Here is a 21,604-nt window from a genome sequence, read left to right on the forward strand (position 1 = left end):
TCTTACAGTACAGACTCTATAGTGTGACCGCTCTTACAGTATATACACCATAGTGTGACCGCTCTTACAGTATAGACTCCTTAGTGTGACGGCTCTTACAGAACAGACTCCATAGTGTGACCTCTCTTACAGTATATACCCCATAGTGTGACCGTTTTTACAGGACAGACCCCATAGTGTGACCGCTCTTACAGTATAGACTCCATAGTGTGACCGCTCTTACAGTATATACTCCATAGTGGGACCGCTCTTACAGTATAGATTTCTTAGTGTGACCGCTCTTACAGTATATACTCCATAGTGTGACCGCTCTTACAGTATATACACCATAGTGTGACCGCTCTTACAGTATAGACTCCATAGTGTGACCGCTCTTACAGTATACACTCCATAGTGTGACCGCTCTTACAGCAGAGACTCCATAGTGTGACCGCTCTTACAGTATAGACTCCTTAGTGTGACGGCTCTTACAGAACAGACTCCATAGTGTGACCTCTCTTACAGTATATACCCCATAGTGTGACCGTTTTTACAGGACAGACCCCATAGTGTGACCGCTCTTACAGTATAGACTCCATAGTGTGACCGCTCTTACAGTATATACTCCATAGTGGGACCGCTCTTACAGTATAGATTTCTTAGTGTGACCGCTCTTACAGTATATACTCCATAGTGTGACCGCTCTTACAGTATATACACCATAGTGTGACCGCTCTTACAGTATAGACTCCATAGTGTGACCGCTCTTACAGTATACACTCCATAGTGTGACCGCTCTTACAGCAGAGACTCCATAGTGTGACCGCTCTTACAGTATATACTCCATAGTGTGACCTCTCTTACAGGACAGATCCCATAGTGTGACCGCTCTTACAGTATAGACTCCATAGTGTGACCGCTCTTACAGTATATACTCCATAGTGGGACCGCTCTTACAGTATAGACTCCTTAGTGTGACCGCTCTTACAGTATATACTCCATAGTGTGACCGCTCTTACAGTATATACACCATAGTGTGACCGCTCTTACAGTATAGACTCCATAGTGTGACCGCTCTTACAGTATAGACTCCATAGTGTGACCGCTCTTACAGTATACACTCCATAGTGTGACCGCTCTTACAGCAGAGACTCCATAGTGTGACCGCTCTTAAAGTATAGACTCCATAGCGTGACCGCTCTTACAGTATAGATTCCATAGTGTGACCGCTCTTACAGTATATACCCCATAGTGTGACCGCTCTTACAGTATAGACTCCATAGTGTGACCGCTCTTACAGTATATTCCCCATAGTGTGACCGCTCTTACAGTATATACACCATAGTGTGACCGCTCTTACAGTATATACACCATAGTGTGACCGCTCTTACAGTATAGACTCCATAGTGTGACCGCTCTTGCAGTATAGACTCCATAGCGTGACCGCTCTTACAGTATAGACTCCATAGTGTGACCGCTCTTACAGTATAAACTCCATAGTGTTACCGCTCTTACAGTATAGACTCCATAGTGTGACCGCTCTTACAGTAGAGACTCTATAGTGTGACCGCTCTTACAGTAGAGACTCCATAGCGTGATCTCATTAGGTTGCATCAGGCTCTTATTGTGCCATTGCTGTTTACAGATCAGTATCAGGTTATGTATTGATGTTGGATATTTATGACCAGGAGTCAATATCTTGTGTTATATATTTATTTCTGCATTTTTGTTATCTTTCTGCTCACAGACACCCCCGACCATGTGACATAGTATATACAGAGTATGTGATGTATAGATGAGAAGGAAGCATGATTACAGTGCAGGCTGAGGGGGGGGCACAGAAATCAGGTAACAAAGCTCAGCACGACGCCTCATCCACTGTCCTCCACCATCAGGGGGCGCTCACTGCATATGGACTATTGCACTGTACTTTTGTATGTATACAATGATGGGTTTTGCTATTTTGTCCTGGTTGAATTTGCCACAACCAGAGGGTCGCCGACCCACGTGATGCCATGAAGCCTAACTGTGCATGCAGTGAGCGCCCCTAGTGGTGGCTGCAGGTATATAACAGAGTCAGTGCAGTGTGGCCCTCCACACACTGCAGGCCCCTAGTCTGCCTCTGTGGTAGATCAGCAGCAAAGGCTTCTTGTATAACTACCTAGGCTTAGTGCCCCTTTAAGATCAGCGTGTGGGATGGGGGGTCTCTCACAGTCTTCTAGGCACATTCTACCCCGGCGTCCTCGCTGTGGCTGCAGTTGTGTGTTTCCCATTCTTGTTTTGCACAATCCAATATACTTTGTTCATTACCGGAGCAATTCACATCATCCAGCATGATTTTCCCAGTTCCTGTGAAGAAATGATAGAGTTAGGGAACGTTCACTGGATTCTACTCGCCCTCCTCTCTCTAAGTTGTATGTGCCGTGGCCCGGGGCGCTAGATACTGACACACAAGCCCTAGGCCTCTGTCTCTAGGTGGAGCTTCCACTGAAGCCTAACCCCAAGTGGACAAGCGTCTGTCAGTAACGTACGTCGGCTTAATGCTTCTTTGCTTTACTGGGGATCAGTCCCTCTGCCTTTTCCTGAGGGGGTGTCTATCCTGACTGATCCTCCGCATAGGTAAGGGGGTCTCTCCTATGACCCGGTTACCCCACCTCTTGCCTTTAGCCCCGCATCTTAGCTAGTTACTTGCTCCTAGAGGTGTAGTTCCTGTTCTGTCTCGTCCTATCCACTCTATAGAGAAACTGAACCACACCTGCCTTCAACTCCCCACCTAACGGGTCACCCCTACCTTTTATAGGGTGGTGCGACAGCAAGTGTGAGAGAGGAGAGCGAAGAAGTCTATAGAGAGTCTGCTCAATAAAACAACACACATAAACATAGCAGAACCTATTACATAGACTGCAGCTGTCACAGGGGAGTGAGACACCTAGTGGCAACAGCAGAGAATGCAGCTAAATCACAGTGTGACACCTGAAGATTCTTGTTTTACCTGATTGTGTAAAGACAAGAGACCCACCCATAGTGGGACACTACATATAGGGTGATCACATATCACATGTGTAAATCTAATGTATATGTACTGGTCTTTCTCAGAGATTACACAATGCATGGTAAGAACAGGAAGCTGAACACCATGAACACCAAGCAGAGCAGAAGTCGGGACAGGTGAGGAACTGCGGCAAGCCTGGTACTTATACCTAAGACCACCAGGGAACTTACATTTAGGGGCATATTTTTCTTGCACAGGACGTGAAGCAGTTTGCGCTATTTTTTATCAGTTTATGCCGACAGTGCTATTTTTGAAAATTATTTGCTTGGAGGGGGTGTGGTTTAAAGTGACACTGTCCCCCCCTTTTGCATTCTGACTTCTCTACACAGGTGTACAGGTAAATTTAAAGTGTAAAGGTTTTTATACCTTATTTTATATCATACGTGGTGGTGCTTGTTCCAGTAAAAAGTAATCTTTTATCATCTTTTGATTGTGCTGTCTGGGCGGGGCATCTCCTTTTAGCCCTGCCCACAGCGTCACCATTGGCGCCACTGCGTCAACTGGCCGGGACCGCCGCAGCCAGTGATTGGCTGAGCGGCCTGTCAGCTAAGACAGGCCGCTCTGGAGCTAAAGCGCGCGGGACCCGGGGAGAAGCAGAGCACAAGAGCAGCCCTGCAGCATGGATAGATAATGTATAGAGTTTAAGCAAGGGCTGCAAGGACATCGCTAACGATGTCCATGCAGCCCTTGTTAAATGATTATCGGCCGTGTAATAGACCCAGTAAGCGAGTGCTGATCTAGCACAACGGCGCTCGTTTACAGTTATTATCGGGCCCCCATGACGTCACAAGTTTGGGGCCAAGAGTGGCGTTGTGGGCGGGGCTAAGTGGTGCTTCGGTCGCGAAGCCCCGCCTAAATAGCACAATCCGCAGATGATAAAAGATCACTTTTCACTGGAACAAGCACCATGATGTATGATATAAAATAAGGTATGAAAACTGCAACATTTACCCATTACACCTGTGTAGAGAAGTCAGAATGCAAAAAAGGGGGGGGGGGACAGTGTCACTTTAAGTTAGCTGTGGAGTCAGGTTTAATGTGCAATTTTTTTATTTTGCGCAAAAAGTGTTTTTGCTATATTGTGCAGTACTGATCAAGGACCGTGCTCCTAATGATACGATTTGCGCACCATCTGGATTTTTGCGCCAGTGCAAAAATTATTCCACAATTGATAAATATGCCCCTTTGTGTATTCACTGCCGCAGATCCCCAGGGATCTTACAGATAACCCCTGCACTGCCCTAGATCCCCAGAGATCTTACAGATAACCCCTGCACTGCCCTAGATCCCCAGGTATCTTACAGATAACCCCTGCACTGCCCTAGATCCCCAGAGATCTTACAGATAACCCCTGCACTGCCCTAGATCCCCAGGTATCTTACAGATAACCCCTGCACTGCCCTAGATCCCCAGAGATCTTACAGATAACCCCTGCACTGCCCTAGATCCCCAGAGATCTTACAGATAACCCCTGCACTGCCCTAGATCCCCAGGTATCTTACAGTTAACCCCTGCACTGCCCTAGATCCCCAGAGATCTTACAGATAACCCCTGCACTGCCCTAGATCCCCAGGTATCTTACAGATAACCCCTGCACTGCCCTAGATCCCCAGAGATCTTACAGATAACCCCTGCACTGCCCTAGATCCCCAGAGATCTTACAGATAACCCCTGCACTTCCCTAGATCCCCAGAGATCTTACAGATAACCCCTTCACTGCCACGGATCCCAAGAGATCTTACAGTTAACCCCTTCACTGCCCTAGATCCCCAGGGATCTTACAGATAACTCCTTCACTGCCCTAGATCCCCAGGGATCTTACAGATAACCCCTTCACTGCCACAGATCCCCAGAGATCTTACAGTTGACCCCTTCACTGCCACAGATCCCCAGAGATCTTACAGTTAACCCCTTCACTGCCACAGATCCCCAGAGATCTTACAGTTAACCCCTTCACTGCCCTAGATCCCCAGGTACCTTACAGATAACCCCTTCACTGCCCTAGATCCCCAGAGATCTTACAGTTAACCCCTGCATTGCCCTAGATCACCAGAGATCTTACAGATAACCCCTTCACTGCGCTAGATCCCCAGAGATCTTACAGATAACCCCTGCACTGCCACAGATCCCCAGAGATCTTACAGTTAACCCCTTAACTGCTGTAGATCCCCAGAGATCTTACCTATTACACTGAGTGATTTTTAACTATTAACGTCAAAAGATAAACAATCGCAAATTATATTGTTTATCGTTAATCTGAAATCGCTCACCATATTCCACAGAACGATAATCGTTAGTTACAATCGTTATTGCGATTGTTACTATGATCGTTTATCCCTTTTGATCCCAGAAAAACAATGAACAATGTGCAATTACACTGAACGATTAGTGAAAAAATGCAGAACTTGAGTGAACAAACGTGGAATTACAGCGAACGATTAATGATAATTTTAGGTTCAGATCTATATCAACGATCAACGACATATGAACGATTTTTCTATCGATGCCTGCAAATACACAGATTGATTAATGTTTAAATTCGAACGATTTGACGATTTTTTGCACGATAATCGTCTTGTGTAATAGGTTCCTGACCCCTGCACTGTCCTAGATCCCCAGAGATCTTACAGTTAACCCGTTCACTGCTGTAGATCCCCGGAGATCTTACAGTTAACCACTTCACTGCCCTACACCTCTACAGGGTTCACAATCAGACCACCAGGTGTACTATGGATGTGACGGTCACATGATGGGTGTGAAGGAGGTGACTCACCTGCAGTTGCGGTGAATGTGGACACAATCCTCGAGTACCCCAGCATCCGGCAGATGACTTTACCATCGTTCATGTCCCAGCCGTCATCACAGATGGTCCCCCATTCTCCATTATGTCTGACCTCTACTCGACCTTTCTTTCCTCCCACAATCCGCACAATACTAGAGGCTACGACAGCAAGTTAACAATTAATACACAAACAATTCCAAACTCCTGATGTTTTTTTTTTATTGGTGAAATGTGAAAATTTTTATTTACCTGTAAAAGATGCATAAACAAAAAATACACATTCCAGAATTACTGCAATTCATAAGAAAAATGTTTTGTAAATGCAACCCCCCCCCCCCCTTTAGAAGAAGTAGTGTTGGAGTCACATCAGCCTGCTCCCCCCTCCCAGGTGGTGCAGTGGTCGGCTCCTTCTGGTGATCACTCACACTGGTTGGCTCAGGGATCTGACTCCATGGACTGGTCTTTTACCTGACTGTCCGGGGGGGCCTATGTCCCCTTTAGCGCCTGGAGGTCCAGGGACTCCGGGTTCTCCTTTACTCCCAACAGGTCCATTTACTCCTGAGGAGAGAAGAGAAGACAGGACATGGCACATGACATAGAAACATAGAAGATTGACGGCAGAAAAAGACCACTGGGTCCATCTAGTCGGCACTTTTAGTATTTCCCTTCTTATTATCTTAGAATAGATATATGTATATACCAGGCAGGTTACATTCTGTTATTGTAGATTTACCAACCACATCTGCTGGAAGTTTGTTCCAAGCATCTACTACTCTTTCAGTAAAATAATATTTTCTCAGGTTGCTTCTGATCTTTCCCCCAGTAACCTCTCACTGTGTCCTCTTGTACTTGTGTTCAGTTTTTTTTTTTTTTATTCAAAACACTTGAACCTTATTTAGACCTCTAACATACCTAAAGGTTTCAATCATGTCCCCCCTTTTCCTTCTTTCCTCCAGACTATACAGATACAAATCCTTAAGTCTTTCCTATATGATATGGTTTATGCCTCACACCCTCCACCATTTTTGTAGCCCATCTTTGGACCGGTTCTATTTAGAGATGAGCGAACCGGGTTCGGGTTCGAGTCAATCCGAACCCGAACGATCGGCATTTGATTAGCTGGGGCTGCTGAACTTGGATAAAGCTCTAAGGTTGTCTGGAAAACATGGATACAGCCAATGACTATATCCATGATTTCCACGTAGCCTTAGCTAATCAAATGCCGAAAGTTCTATTTTGTCAATGTCCTTTTTTTTTTTAGAGATTTTAGACATGAGATTGCATTGCTGGCTCCTGAATAATACAGCTCCCCCTAGTGTGCAGTATATAGTGACGGAGTGCAGGGCATACAGAAGATGAGATATCATTATAAGGGACCTCACCTGGACTCCCAGCTTCACCTTTCTGCCCCATGGCTCCTTTTAATCCTGAAAAATAAATCTCAATGAGAAAAGGACTGGTGCCCTGGGAGGACCCCAAACCGGGTGTTACTGTCTGACAAGTGGGTCATAAGCACCAATGGTGGTATATAGCAGAGCTGTGTGTGTATCAATGATGGTATGTAGCAGAGCTGTGCATGTCAGGTGGGTGTGAGTACTATCTAGGAGTATTGTGTAATCAATCAGTTTTATGTGGCGGTATATAACGGAGATATGTGTGTATCAGGTGGGTGAGTACTATCTAGGAGTATGATAAAATAGATCAGTGTTATGCTACATTTACACGGAACGATAATTCACCCGATCGTACAATTAACGACTTTGAAGTAACAATTTTTCTTTTATAACGATCAGTGTTTAGACGGAACGATATATCGTACGGAAAATTCGTTTTGCAATCGTTTTGCGATCGCTTAATCCTATATCGCACATAAAATACACACGCACGTAAAATAGGTGAACGACTGTTTACACGGAACGATCTGCGAATTTTTTTGCGAACGACGATTTAAGAACATGTTGAAAGATCAAAATGAACGATTTCTTGCTCGTCGTTCGATCGTTCGTTGCTTTTACACGTACGATTATCGTTTGAATTTGATTGTTATCGTGCAAATGCGCACGATAATCGTTCCGCAGCATTAGGCTATGTGCACACTACGTAAAAGTACGGCCGTTGTTGCCAATGGCAACAACGGCCGTACTTTTACCGCGGTGGAACAATGCCTGTTGTTCTATGGGATCCCGGCCGGAGCGTACACACATCGTACACGCTCCGGCCAGGATCCCATACGCCGCCGCAAACAACTGACATGTCAGTTTTCTGCGGCCTGAATTCAGTGAATTCCGGCCGCAGAAAGCCCTGTCAGTTCACACAGTGAAGCGAGCAGCTCCGGACGCTCGCTTCTCGGTGCGCTATGGGAAGCTCTGATGCAGGTGCACGCTGATTCGCCCGTATCAGAGCTCTGCGGCCGGAAGGATCATCCGGCTGGTACTTAAGTACTGGCCGAGATGATCCGGCCAGAGACCGGCGTTCCGTGACCCGGCCGGGGTCACGGAACGGCCGGTCTCATACGTAGTGTGAACATAGCCTTAGGCTATGTTCACACTACGTATGAGTCCGGCCGTAGTTTGTACGCAGCTGTACATGTGCGGCTGAAAGTACGGCCGTGGGAAAAATAGACATGCGGCCGGATTGCGAACATGCGGGCGAACCGTGAACATACGCCCGCAGTAGAATTATGCTTCCCTAGCTTGTTTCGAAGCGATCTGAAACAGGTCATTTACTTGGAAATCTTCGCCCAGCCCAATAAACTCACAGAACCTTTTGGATTAGGGATGGTCCGAACAGAGTTCGGTTCGGGTTCCTACGGACCCGGACCCTCGGTAATGATTCCCGCTGTCTACCCGCTCCGTGCAGCGGGTGGATACAGCGGGAGGACCGCCTGGAAAACTGGGATATAGCCATAGCCATAGGCTGTATCCTAGTTTTCCAGGCGGTCCTCCCGCTGTATCCGCACGCTGCACGGAGCGGGCAGACAGCGGGAATCTGATGCCGAGCGTTCGGGTTCATACAAACCCGAACCTCGGCAGGTTCGGACCATCCCTATTTTGGATCTAAATATCAAGTTCAATTTGGCTGAAATAAGTACTCCGTACGGGACGCATGGAAATCCACAGCCGTGAGTTGGAACATTTCCGTCCTCAAACAATGGTCTTGTTCATTTTTCACGGCGCCGTATACGATCCGGCCGTAAGCTCATACGTAGTGTGCATTGTGCGGCCGTATATCGTATACTTTCAAACGAACGCATCAACCTCAAAACTACGTACGAATATTTGCGGTTCGCACTATGGCCGGAAAGATACGTAGTGTGAACATAGCCTTATGGTGCGTTTACACAGGCAGATTTATCTGACAGATTTTGGAAGCCAAAACCAGGAATGGATTTGAAAAGAGGCGAAATCTCAGTCTTTCCTTTATGACTTGTTTCCTGTTTATGGTCTGTTCCTGGCTTTGGCTTCAAAAATCTGTCAGATCAATCTGCCTGTGTAAACGCATCATTAGGTGACAGTATCTAGCAGCCCTCATATGTGTCAGGTGAGGTATGAGAATGTGCAGGTGCAGATACCACCAACCATGTATTATAGGGCATACAGCACAACATCAGACCCAGCTGTGCAGTAACAGGTAATTAAAAACCCTATCGTATTAAATCATCAACATCATCATGAAAAATAGTGTGACTGGGTGCAGTGAGTTACTAGATGTTTTCAGTGTCAGAACGTGTTATTGTTGGCGCACACAACCTGTGTACATTAGGGCTGCACTGCATGGACTGATTTCTCAATCCTTTATTCACAAGTTGGCACCAGCTCATACAGATAAAATTACTAACAATACTAATCCCCCCTCCCTCGACATGTTTCACCCTACATACAGTGTCATCAGGGATATATGGGTCACATGCCCCAGCAGCCATAGTAAATTGTATTTGTGTGTGCCGGTGTCCCATCTCGGGTTTACCAGTCACTGTGGCAGACTTCACAAACACATGGGAGAAGATACTGTGCAACCTGTATATAGCAGACCTTGTGTATCAGTCAGGGTGTGAGTACTATCACTGTGTACGTGTTATGTGCAGCCTGCAGGTATCAGCACTGTGTATATGTGGTGTCCCACCACTAGTGTTCTTTTCTCTTCTCTTATGCACCTGTCGCAAAAGCTTCGCCACTAGATGTCAGTATTCTTTATATACCTCTGTTCTTGTTTGCACAGCTGAAGTTAAGAATGGAGGTGCTTTCTCTTTCTCTGCCTATCCCTACTCTCCACACACAGACACCCCCCTGTAGGAGGAGTTAGTTAGCTTAGTGCGGGAGGAAGTTTAGTCAGTCTTATCAAGATTCTTGTGGGAGAAAGACACACAGAGCAAACGTCCCTTCTGTAGCCAAGCCAGGGCCTGGCTTATGCCAGGACACTTGTCGGTGACCAAAAATTCAGTCCAGTCTAGTCTGAGACACGTGTGTATGCAGATGTAGCTAGAGACAACCAGTTTTTCCAATATTTCTACTATACCCACTATGCAGTGCTAAATACTAAAAGGGCGAAAAGTCTAGGAACATCCTGACCGGAAACTTAGCTTGACCTGGATAACCACGACTTGTATCACCCTATTAGGACGGGTCACTCAACACTGTAGGTCACAAGGTGGTCAGACACAGTCTAAACACGGGTACAAGTAAAATTCTCACTGCACAAGTATTCTCCAAAGTTCCAGCAGAAAACATTGCTGCATTGGGTTAGGACTCCCTCAACAAACTCTTCTACTCTCAACTCTTCAAGCACCGCTACAACTACCTCTCTTCTATTCTACTTCTTCAAGCACCTCCTCAAGCACAAACAAGTTTAAGCACTGATGTTTGTGTGAAGACTAAAGTGTATTGTACTACTGAAAGACTGTACAGGGACTCAGTGATCCTTTATGCGCACCAGCACCTATACACACTAACCGCACACCATGAGTTATTTTCCCCTTCCTGTGGGTGGCGGTACCTATAGTCCGGGTGAGCCGATTGCTACTCAGGACTATCGTGACAGGAGCCCAAGGGACCCATCACAGCCCGGCAGGTCACCAACCATTTCTGGGGAACACAGCCAGCCACAACACAAAGCAAGTACCAACGTCACACCTGTGTGCTGGATATATAGCAGACCTTGTGTATCAGACAGGGTGTGAGTACTATCACTGTGTGAGTGTTATGTGCAGGTATCAGCACTGTGTATATACCAGACCGTGTGTACTAGGTGAGGGATATGAGGACACTATCACTGTGTGAGTGTTATGTGCAGGTATTAGCACTGTGTATATACCAGACTGTGTGTACTAGGTGAGGGATATGAGGACACTGACTGTGCGAGTGTTATGTGCAGGTATCAGTCCTATGTATATACCCCCTGTGTATATACCAGACCGTGTGTACCAGGTGGGGGATATGAGGACACTATGAATGTGTGAGTGTTATGTGCAGGTATCAGCACTGTGTATATACCAGACCGTGTGTACTAGGTGAGGGATATGGGGACACTATGACTGTGCGAGTGTTATGTGCAGGTATCAGCACTGTGTATATACCAGACTGTGTGTACTAGGTGGGGGATATGGGGACACTATGACTGTGCGAGTGTTATGTGCAGGTATCAGCACTGTGTATATAGCAGACTGTGTGTACTAGGTGGGGGATATGGGGACACTATGACTGTGCGAGTGTTATGTGCAGGTATCAGCACTGTGTATATACCAGACTGTGTGTACTAGGTGAGGGATATGAGGACACTGACTGTGCGAGTGTTATGTGCAGGTATCAGTCCTATGTATATACCCCCTGTGTATATACCAGACCGTGTGTACCAGGTGGGGGATATGAGGACACTATGAATGTGTGAGTGTTATGTGCAGGTATCAGCACTGTGTATATACCAGACCGTGTGTACTAGGTGGGGGATATGAGGACACTATGACTGTGCGAGTGTTATGTGCAGGTATCTATGTTACAGTACATTGCAGACACTGTCACAAGCTGCATTACCTCCATCACCTTTCTGTCCCTTACTTCCAGCTATTCCCGGGACTCCTGCACAGGGGGAAACACATCAGATGTCAGGGTGTTCTGCCATTGCTACAGAATAAAAGCCTCATGAGACAGAAATCCAGAACTTTCCATTCCCATCACTTTATTTACAAAAGTTGACTAGAACCTGTCAGATGGTGGATAACGTTAGGTTTGAGACCTTTGGTGAGCTGAGCAGTTTGCCTCTTTTCATATATCCAATTTAGCAACAAGTGCCCAGAGGGTGGAGCCAGCAGTCATAGGGCGTGGAAATGTTGGGCAGATAAGGTCATTGGCCTCGCCCTTTGGACACTCGCTACTCATTTGCATATTTAAAAAAAAACACTTGCCTTAAAAGCCGAAATTCTCAAATTCAAAAAGTATACATGTAAAGGTGATTTTAACCCCTATGAAGCGCAGTCATTTATTTCACCATGTGACAGACATTCCCTCCCGTTACTGTTCATTTCTTACCTGGAGCTCCAATTGCACCAGTGTCCCCTTTGCTTCCTTTCTGCCCTGTTGCACCTTGCACCCCAGGGTTTCCAGGCAGTCCTCGAGATCCATCAGCACCTGTAGGACGGACATATAATATATTGTACCTGTCTAAACTGTCTGTGACTATGAAGTGCTGCAATGATTATAAGAGGGGCAGAGCCCTTGGGACACATTCTAGAGGCTGCGTGGTGGTGACACTGTCCTGGGGTCTGTGTGGAGGTGACACTGTCCTGGGGTCTGTGTGGAGGTGACACTGTACTGGGGTCTGTGCGGAGATGACACTGTCCTGGGGTCTATGTGGAGGTGACACTGTCCTGGGGTCTGTGCGGAGGTGACACTGTCCTGGGGTCTGTGTGGAGGTGACACTGTACTGGGGTCTGTGCGGAGGTGACACTGTCCTGGGGTCTGTGTGGAGGTGACACTGTCCTGGGGTCTGTGTGGAGATGACACTGTCCTGGGGTCTGTGTGGAGGTGACACTGTCCTGGGTTCTGTGTGGTGGTGGCACTGTCCTGGGGTCTGTGTGGTGGTGGCACTGTCCTGGGGTCTGTGTGGTGGTGGCACTGTCCTGGGGTCTGTGTGGTGGTGGCACTGTCCTGGGGTCTGTGTGGAGGTGACACTGTCCTGGGGTCTGTGTGGTGGTGGCACTGTCCTGGGGTCTGTGTGGTGGTGGCACTGTCCTGGGGTCTGTGTGGTGGTGGCACTGTCCTGGGGTCTGTGTGGTGGTGGCACTGTCCTGGGGTCTGTGTGGAGGTGACACTGTCCTGGGTTCTGTGTGGTGGTGGCACTGTCCTGGGGTCTGTGTGGTGGTGGCACTGTCCTGGGGTCTGTGTGGTGGTGGCACTGTCCTGGGGTCTGTGTGGTGGTGGCACTGTCCTGGGGTCTGTGTGGAGGTGACACTGTCCTGGGGTCTGTGCGGAGGTGACACTGTCCTGGGGTCTGTGTGGAGGTGACACTGTCCTGGGGTCTGTGCGGAGGTGACACTGTCCTGGGGTCTGTGCGGAGGTGACACTGTCCTGGGGTCTGTGCGGAGGTGACTCTGTCCTGGGGTCTGTGCGGAGGTGAATCTGTCCTGGGGTCTGTGCGGAGGTGACACTGTCATGGGGTCTGTGTGGAGATGACACTGTCCTGGGGTCTGTGCGGAGACAACATTTATAACTCATTTGTTAATGAATTGTTCAGTATTCTGCACCACCACGAGTGTACTGTAACTGCCAAGTTGTCTGTGCCTTGTATGAGGATTATGACCACCAAGAGTTTTTTTTTAAAACTGTCATGATAAAAAAAGGAAAAGTAAAGTCTTCTGCTCAGGGCTGTCCGGTCTTCCTATGTAACTGTGCGGAGAGTGGCGTTTAATATTAAGACCCCATACTTACCTTGTGCTGCCCGGCTCTGGGACTCTCAAGTCTCAGCAGCAGAGTGAATGTTCCGGTCACTCATCAATAATGATAATTTCCCATGAAATGTTACCTTTCTGTCCATCTTGTCCCGGCCCTCCAGGCTCGCCCTTCTTTCCTGCAGAACAGACAATGTTTAGTAATGTCACGTGTGTTGCGGAGAGCTGCTGGCAGGAGTCAGTGTGCGACTGATGCCACGTGGATTGCCAGGGGAGCTGTACACAGACCGGGGCCTGCTGGGAGAGTCTGGGCACCAGCAGGGACAGGAGCGGGTTCATCTGTATAGGGTGCTGGAAAAAGCTGTGATTGACCTATGTAATTGTCAGGATGGGGCCTGTCAGTCAGTGACATCGGTGGACTGGAGGCTGGAGTGAGTAATGAGGAGCCTATGGAGAAGCTGCTGGGAGGTCACTTGGGTTTCTAGGATAGTGAATAAAGTGATGTCTGTTTCCCTGGGGTTCTAGGGTATAGAATGGGATTCCTGTATACCGGAGGTTCTAGGGTATAGAATGGGATTCCTGTATACCGGAGGTTCTAGGGTATAGAATGGGATGTCTGTTTCCCTGGGGTTCTAGGGTATAGAATGGGATGTCTGTTTCCCTGGGGTTCTAGGGTATAGAATGGGATGTCTGTTTCCCTGGGGTTCTAGGGTATAGAATGGAATCTTGGTATCCTTGGTGTTCTAGGGTATAGAATGGGATGCCTGTACACCAGGGGTTCTAGGGCAGAGAATGGGATGTCTGTGTCCCTGGGGTTGTAGGGCAGACAATGGGATAATATCTGTTATATATATAATATATATATATAGCTTTCGCATTTGTATCTCCTTTGTGCAACCCCCTATACCTGTACACCAGTGCTGCTGTGTCCATGTGGGGACGACATTTCATCTGTTGCCTCCATATATAACCCAGTACATAGAAGCCTGAAGTATGTGCCAGAGCCTGAGCTACAGCTTTTCTCTGTTTCATCCAGATTGAGTCCGAGGGTTCAGGTCACTGGTTCTAGTCTCCTTCTACCATCACTTCTCACCATCTCTTCCTGCGGGTCCTGCAGATCCTGGGGGGCCCACTTCTCCAATGTTTCCTTTATCTCCTTTCTCACCTGGGAAACCTGAAAGCCATGACAGCGGTGAACAAATAAATATATATATATATATATATATATATATATATATATACTGTATGTATATAAGTATATATCCTGTAATATTCCTACTATAGACAAGCAGACACTTATAGTTGTCAGTGGAAAGTGGTCAGTAAGGGAGGTGTATTCTCTGTATAGGAGTATACTGGAACATTCAGTAGTCTGTATACAGAGGTATTTAGTGTTAGTATACAGCATATTATCTGCATATTACCTGCATCACCTTTCTGCCCCATTTCTCCCTTACTTCCAGGGATTCCAGGCAATCCTTCAGAGAAGAAAACAGGGAATTATTATAATAGACTTCACGTTATAATCTGCCGCATAGATAATGGAATGAACAGTGAATATTTTTACATTATATTGGTGCGACCTTGAGCTTTTCATTCCCTTTTCTTCCGGCCCTTATTCTTTTCTATTCCTGCTCATTCCTCCTCCTATTCCTTCATTTTCTGACCTATTCTTTTCTAATCCTCCCCATTCTTTCTTCTTAGGCTCCGTTTACACGGAGCAAAACTGGCGGGATTCCACAGCGGATCCCGCCACCCTCCCTGTCATAATGACAGTCTATGGGAGGCTTGCACACCTCCTCTCACCTTGCTAAAGAATTCCGACACTTTTGCTCCGTGTGAACGGAGCCTTATACTTATTCTTTTCCCTCTCTTCCAGCTCATTCTTTCCTCTTTGTCTTCTTCCTCCACTTTTTTGTTCCTTTCTTCTGCTCCTTCTTTCTCTACCTGTTAATTCCTACAAATGACGGCTCACTCATCTCATGAATTGACCATTTCTTATAAGGTGTCCCCCCACAGGTGCTGTCTTGAGCACCTGAGTAAGTCACTCCCCACTAGGTGTCCCCACTGTTGTTAGTGTCTTCTATGCACAGCTGAAGTCAAGAGTTAACTGTTTGCACTACATGTTTGTGTGTTGACCAGTCACAGTTGCTCTTTTCTCTAAGTCTATCCTGTCTTTCCTTTATCTCGCCCACACTCAGCCCACCACTCACAGGAGGGTTTAGATTTGCCCCTGTAGGAGGAGTTAGTTTTGGTGGAGGAAGTGAGTCAGTCTCTAACTAGTATTGAGTGTGAGAGGACGCAACCCAAACCAGTTTCTGCTGAAGTTAAGCCAGGGCCTGGCTTTGGCTAGAACCCCTAACAGGGACAGAGACAGTAACTAAAGACTTTATTCTCTATGCAAGTAACTAGAACAAAGATGCAGTGCTAAGTTAACCTCAGGGGAGAGAAGCCACCTAGGAAAACCCTTGCCCACGCCAGTAAACTTTCTAAAACATGCAGGGCAGTCTCATGATACAGGAGGAACTGACCCCAATAGGACAAAGCTACCCGGGAAAAGGTCTACGTATCCTACTGCACAATGCAGGATGACTGGAAAGTCTCGGCAACCTGCTATATCCAGATATTACCCACCTAGGATGGGTATCTTGCAACTAGAGGGCATAGGCAGTTCAGAGCTACAACTAGGCATCTGTGAGTACGAGTATCACTTATCTCTTCTTTCTACACACCGGCAAAGCAGATATACTACACTCTCTACAAAGCACCTACTCTCAAACGCACTGGTTCTACCTCACTGTCAGAAACAGCCTTTACTGAGTCAAGATCTGTACTGTTGTATTACGTGTACTGTTCATCTCAAACCTTATTCAGTAAAGTATTATATTTTTACTCAACGCACGGGACTCTGTCAAATCTTTCAGCACCTGCACCCATGCACACCACCGAACACTTGGGTTATTTTTCCCCTTTCTGTGAGTGGCGGTACCAACATCCCAGGTGGGTCTATTAAAACTTAAGGTTACCGTGACAAGTGCCCAAGTGACCCTCAACACTCCCAGAGGTTGCCGACCATTGGGGACAGTAAACCGTCCCAAACAGGTATCTACATCACACCTGTACAAAAAACACCCAATACCGAGTAGCATCATAGAAGTGGCCGAGTATCACACTTACCTTGAAGACCAGTTATACCAGTGTCCCCCTTACTTCCTTTTGGCCCTTGTGCACCAGGGGACCCAAAAGGTCCAGGAGCTCCCACAGTACCTGCATGACACAGAATTATTATCTGTAAGTCACAGTAGATACTATAGTGCAGAGGAGGCAATAGAGACAATATAATATCCCCGGCTTCTGGGGAGAAATTCTAGTCATAACAACGAATTAGTCAATGTCTGTGAGATCTGTGTCCTCTCAGCAGTGCTCTAGAGTCGCAGTCTCCAGTGCAGGTTATGAGGGTATCTGCTCTGCACCAGGAGACCCAGTAATGCATGTTATATATACTATATTATACTCTGCAGTATTATGCCACACCCTGCTTGTAAGTAATTCAGTGCATATACTGTAATAGTTGCAAGATGTCACTGTGGTACTATAACTAAGAAGTTATATAAAGAGCTGTTAGCAGGACGTGTGTATCGGTGTGTGGCTAAAGCCACGTATAGGGCTAAGGAAGACTGTTCAGCTTAGCCTTGTGGTTATAGATGGTTGCAAGTCACAAAATACTGGAGGTGTTTTGGCCCTAAGTAGTTTGGTTGACCCTTGTAGGTGCCTAAAAGATCTCTACTTGGTCTTGGTCTTTGTAATATTTTGGCTCGGGTTTGTCCATCAGTTGCATCAATGAGTTGGAGGTTAGAGTAGCTTATCTTCATGAGAAAGGCTGACAGTAAGAGGCTGGAATGATTCATGATGAGCCTATCGTATCTATCGTTATCAGGATTTTAGGTCATGCTTTAAATAAACATGGTGCATGTCAGCTGATTGTTAAAACATGACCTATTTCATGAAACCTGTAGTAAGCAGGAAGACTCCGCACTCAGAAGTTGAGCAACTCCCGAGTGCCGAGTCTTCCTGCTTACAATATACTTCGTATCTGCGCGCACCGGGCTGGGTTGATGGGCCGTTCCTATCCCTTTAATCTTCTATTACACAAAATGATTATTGGGCAGAATGGCCGCTAATTGGCCAAGTCCAGACGATAATTGTTTCATGTAATAGTACTTTTAGTGTTGTTTTAGGACACCCATCGAGCGAAGGTGCCATCTTGGTATCGCTTACCTTTGCCTGGACAGCATCACTGGGGAGCATATAGCGGCCTTACAGAGGGAAGCAATACTATTATAAATAGTGGACAGTTGTGAGACAACCTGAGGAATCTGCTAGGGGCTGTGACACCAGCTAAGATAAAACCAAGATGGGCTGGGTTGTAGAGCCTGGGGAATGCAATGGCTGAGTCTAGCCCGTGCATATCCAGTGATGGGTTGTCTAGTGGACTGTAATGTGGCCCGGAGGTTCAGTCTCATCTAGCCCCATAGCATTCTGATTCTGAGATGACTAGTACAGAGGTTCACTGTTCTTACAGTAAAGAACCAGCTCTTGAGGTGACTATTCCACAGATTCTCAGCCCTTACAGTAAAGAACCCAAGATAACTATTCTACAGATTCACTGCTCTTACAGTAAAAAAGCCAGGTCACTGCTAGACATTCTTCCCTATTTCGGCGACAACTTTACAGGCATATACTTGTTATGCACATTTCTTCCAAAGACTAAATCCATTTAATGCTCTGAATCCTAACTCATGACTGAGGTACCCCAGGCTCCTTACCTTTTTCTCCATCTTGTCCCGGATTTCCAGTTTCGCCCTTCAGTCCTGAAGAACAGGGAATGGTCATTTGTCTAACATTGTCTTTAGATACAACATGCAGGATAACTGGGTGGCACTATGTGATGTACAATATCACTTATTTCCAGCCTTTACCTGGTGCACATGGTGTCATCTATACTAGGATACATGGATGATCTGTACAGATCTGTAGTGGAATCACAGGTGCCGGCTTGGAAATACCATTTCCTTTTGTGTCACAGAACACAGCGGCTCTGTCCACCACAAACTGGCTGCATCCCCCACATCATCACCTAAATAAGACCTAATACAATGCTCCTCACCATCCTTTCCGGGAGGTCCAGGTAGTCCAGGGAGACCCACTTTACCGCTGCTTCCTTCCTCTCCTTTCTGGCCCGGAAGTCCTAGAAAGAAGCCACAAATTGTGACCATACAGATGTGTGGAGCTCTATCTGCTTTGCATACTGGAGCTCTGTAACCTCAGGTCCTCACAGGAGCTCCTTCTGTGCTCACCTTCTATCCCTTCCATACTTTGCCAACCTAGCTCCGGGTACCTCACCTCACATAATCCTCACAGATCCTCCTTCTCTGCTTTCTGCCTATTCTCACCAAATATCCCAATACCACTCACATAATCTCTAATCCCCTTCAAGACCTCCTTCTGTGCTCTCCTCCTATCCCCACCATATAGCTCCATATTTCTGACCTAATCCCATACCTTCCATCACATTATCTCCGATCCCCACAAGACCTCCTTCTGTGCTCTCCTCCTATCCCACCATATATCTCCATATTTCTAACCTAATCCTATACCTTCCATCACATTATCTCCGATCCCCACAAGATCTCCTTCTGTGCTCTCCTCCTATCCCACCATATATCTCCATATTTCTAACCTAATCCTATACCTTCCATCACATTATCTCCGATCCCCACAAGACCTCCTTCTGTGCTCTCCTATCCCACCATATATCTCCATATTTCTGACCTAATCCCATACCTTCCATCACATTATCCTTGATCCCCACAAGACCTCCTTCTGTGCTCTCCTCCTATCTCCACCACTTATTTACAGATCTCTGACCTAATCCCCTAATACTTACCATTCCACCACATAATCTCTGATCCTCTAAAGACCTCCTTCTAGGCTCTTCTATTATTTCCATATATCTCGGACCTATCTCATGATACCTCTCAGATAATCTCTAATCCCCTGCAACATCTCTGTGTTCTCCTCTTGTCCCTTCCATGTACATGATTTCTCTTGTTGATTCCCCATACTCTTGATGTCACTACCCCATGACACCAGGCTCTGACCCACCATCCTCTCCAGATCTTCTCACCTCTTTCTCCTTTTTCTCCTGGAATCCCTGGTGGTCCTTGCTCTCCTGGTCTACCTGCTGATAATGTAAAGTTTGTGATTCTCATGTCCAGCTCCATGTTCTTGATCTGTATGAGGTTGATCTCCTTCTCTACCGCCACCAGCCTGCTCCCTGCAGACAATGATGTTGTGTTCTGGCTGTGGATCATCTCCTCCACATCAACGTCCATAGTGGAGCCCTCTGCACCTCCAAGGAGTTTCCTCCAGGTCTGCGACTCCTCTGGACATCTCAAATTACAGAAATCATCTCTGAAGGCGGCAAATTCCTTCTGTAGAGCTAAGTCTATCACAAAAAACATAGCAAAGCTCAGAGCCTTATAGAAGAGCTCAAGGAGCCTTATAGAAGAAGATAAACTGTGCACCCATGAGCCTTGGTTAATCCATGAGATAAAGCACAATCTGAGGGCTAATCTGTGGGATTAAACATAGACTCAACCTGTATTCCCACCATTAATCATCAAGTTATTCTGAGTGACCTTATACAACCAAAAAATAGGATACAAAGCTCTAAACCCCTCATAGAAGTGTAGAGCTACATGACAGATTCTGTATAAAAAGGAGAAGGACAAAGCCAAGAAGCTGTCAAATCCATTAAGGAGCATGATGTGTATGTTGTGTATAGTGTATGTTGTATACCGGGTAGATGCTTAGTGTATAGTGTTGTGTAAAACAAATATTGTATACAGGGTAAATATGTTGTGTATAGTGCCTGGTGTGTATATTGTATGTTGGGGGAAACAGATCACTGATTTCAGGGAGACCAGCCAAAAAGGTCAGCTGCTGGTTAAAGCGCTCAATACAGTAAAATCCAAGGGGCAATGAATCTAGGATTTCACTGTACTGAGCACTTTAACCAGCAGCCAGCGGTGTTATCATTGGCTGGTCTCCCTGAGATCAGTGATCTGTTTCCCGTATGGCTGTACTGGGCATTTCTCCCACCTAGCCAGAATCCTACTCCACACTGATGACGGGCAACATCCTGAAACAGCTATCTGTGGATGGATACCTGGCCTTGTCATTACATTGACTTATAGGGCCACTTAACATGGTGGTTTTGGTGATTTCCCTACAGGAGCCGCCCCTTGGCTGGCTAGTCCTGTGTTTTGAGACACTTAGATGAGGTTCCACAGACTCTTCTTTTGCATATTCTTGTTTCCCAGGGAACAATGCACCTAGGATTTCACTGCATTGAGCGCTTCAACTGGGAGCTGGCAGTGTTATCGTTTGGTTGGTCTCCCTGAGATCAGCGATCTGTTTCCCTTATGGCTCTACTAGGCATTGCTTCCACCTAGCCAGCTCCACACTGATGAGGGGCAACACCCCGAAACAGCTGTATGTGGATGGATACCTGGCCTTGGTTTTTCCTACAGGAGCCACTCCACTGGCTAGGCCTTTCCCAGAGGGATAACTTTTTTGAATATTGTACGTTAGGTATAGTGCACATTGTGTGTGTATTGTACATGTTGTGTATATTGTATGTGGTGCATAGTGTGGAAATCTGTATATAGTGTCAGTGGTGTCTCCAGACTCTTCTTACCTCTGCAAGCCAAGTACACAAGTCCACCCGTCAAAAAGCTCACATATACGCATAGGAAAATGTGCACAAATTTATCTTTCTTGGACTTATTTGACTTTACATCTACAAGAAAAGAGATATTATTATTACAAGGTTAATAAGCAAGGACTA

General features: G+C 46.4%; 2 protein-coding genes across 2 annotated transcripts in view; both read right to left on the reverse strand.

The window, feature by feature from the left end:
• Positions 1–1,688: 1,688 nt before the first annotated feature.
• Positions 1,689–15,168, reverse strand: LOC138801954 (macrophage receptor MARCO-like). The gene is made up of 9 exons (XM_069985050.1): positions 15,117–15,168; positions 14,786–14,866; positions 13,827–13,871; positions 12,335–12,433; positions 11,840–11,884; positions 7,196–7,240; positions 6,282–6,371; positions 5,805–5,972; positions 1,689–2,328 (listed from the first exon to the last, which is right to left on the reverse strand). The coding sequence occupies exons 1-9, from the start codon at positions 15,136–15,138 to the stop codon at positions 2,198–2,200; spliced, it is 726 nt and encodes a 241-aa protein (XP_069841151.1). The 5' UTR covers positions 15,139–15,168; the 3' UTR covers positions 1,689–2,197.
• A 1,630-nt stretch (positions 15,169–16,798) lies between these two features.
• The window catches only part of LOC138801744 (macrophage receptor MARCO-like), a 106,847-nt gene continuing 102,041 nt past the window's right edge, over positions 16,799–21,604 (reverse strand). The window contains exons 3-8 of the mRNA XM_069984839.1: positions 21,455–21,556; positions 19,880–20,200; positions 18,860–18,940; positions 18,519–18,563; positions 16,870–16,959; positions 16,799–16,809 (exon numbers count right to left, since the gene is read on the reverse strand). Coding sequence (XP_069840940.1) covers positions 16,799–16,809; positions 16,870–16,959; positions 18,519–18,563; positions 18,860–18,940; positions 19,880–20,200; positions 21,455–21,556 — 650 coding nt within the window. The remainder of the gene's footprint in view (positions 16,810–16,869; positions 16,960–18,518; positions 18,564–18,859; positions 18,941–19,879; positions 20,201–21,454; positions 21,557–21,604) is intronic.

This window comes from Dendropsophus ebraccatus, chromosome 9 (genome assembly GCF_027789765.1).
Source record: "Dendropsophus ebraccatus isolate aDenEbr1 chromosome 9, aDenEbr1.pat, whole genome shotgun sequence".
In the NCBI taxonomy this organism is placed as follows: Eukaryota; Metazoa; Chordata; class Amphibia; order Anura; family Hylidae; genus Dendropsophus; species Dendropsophus ebraccatus.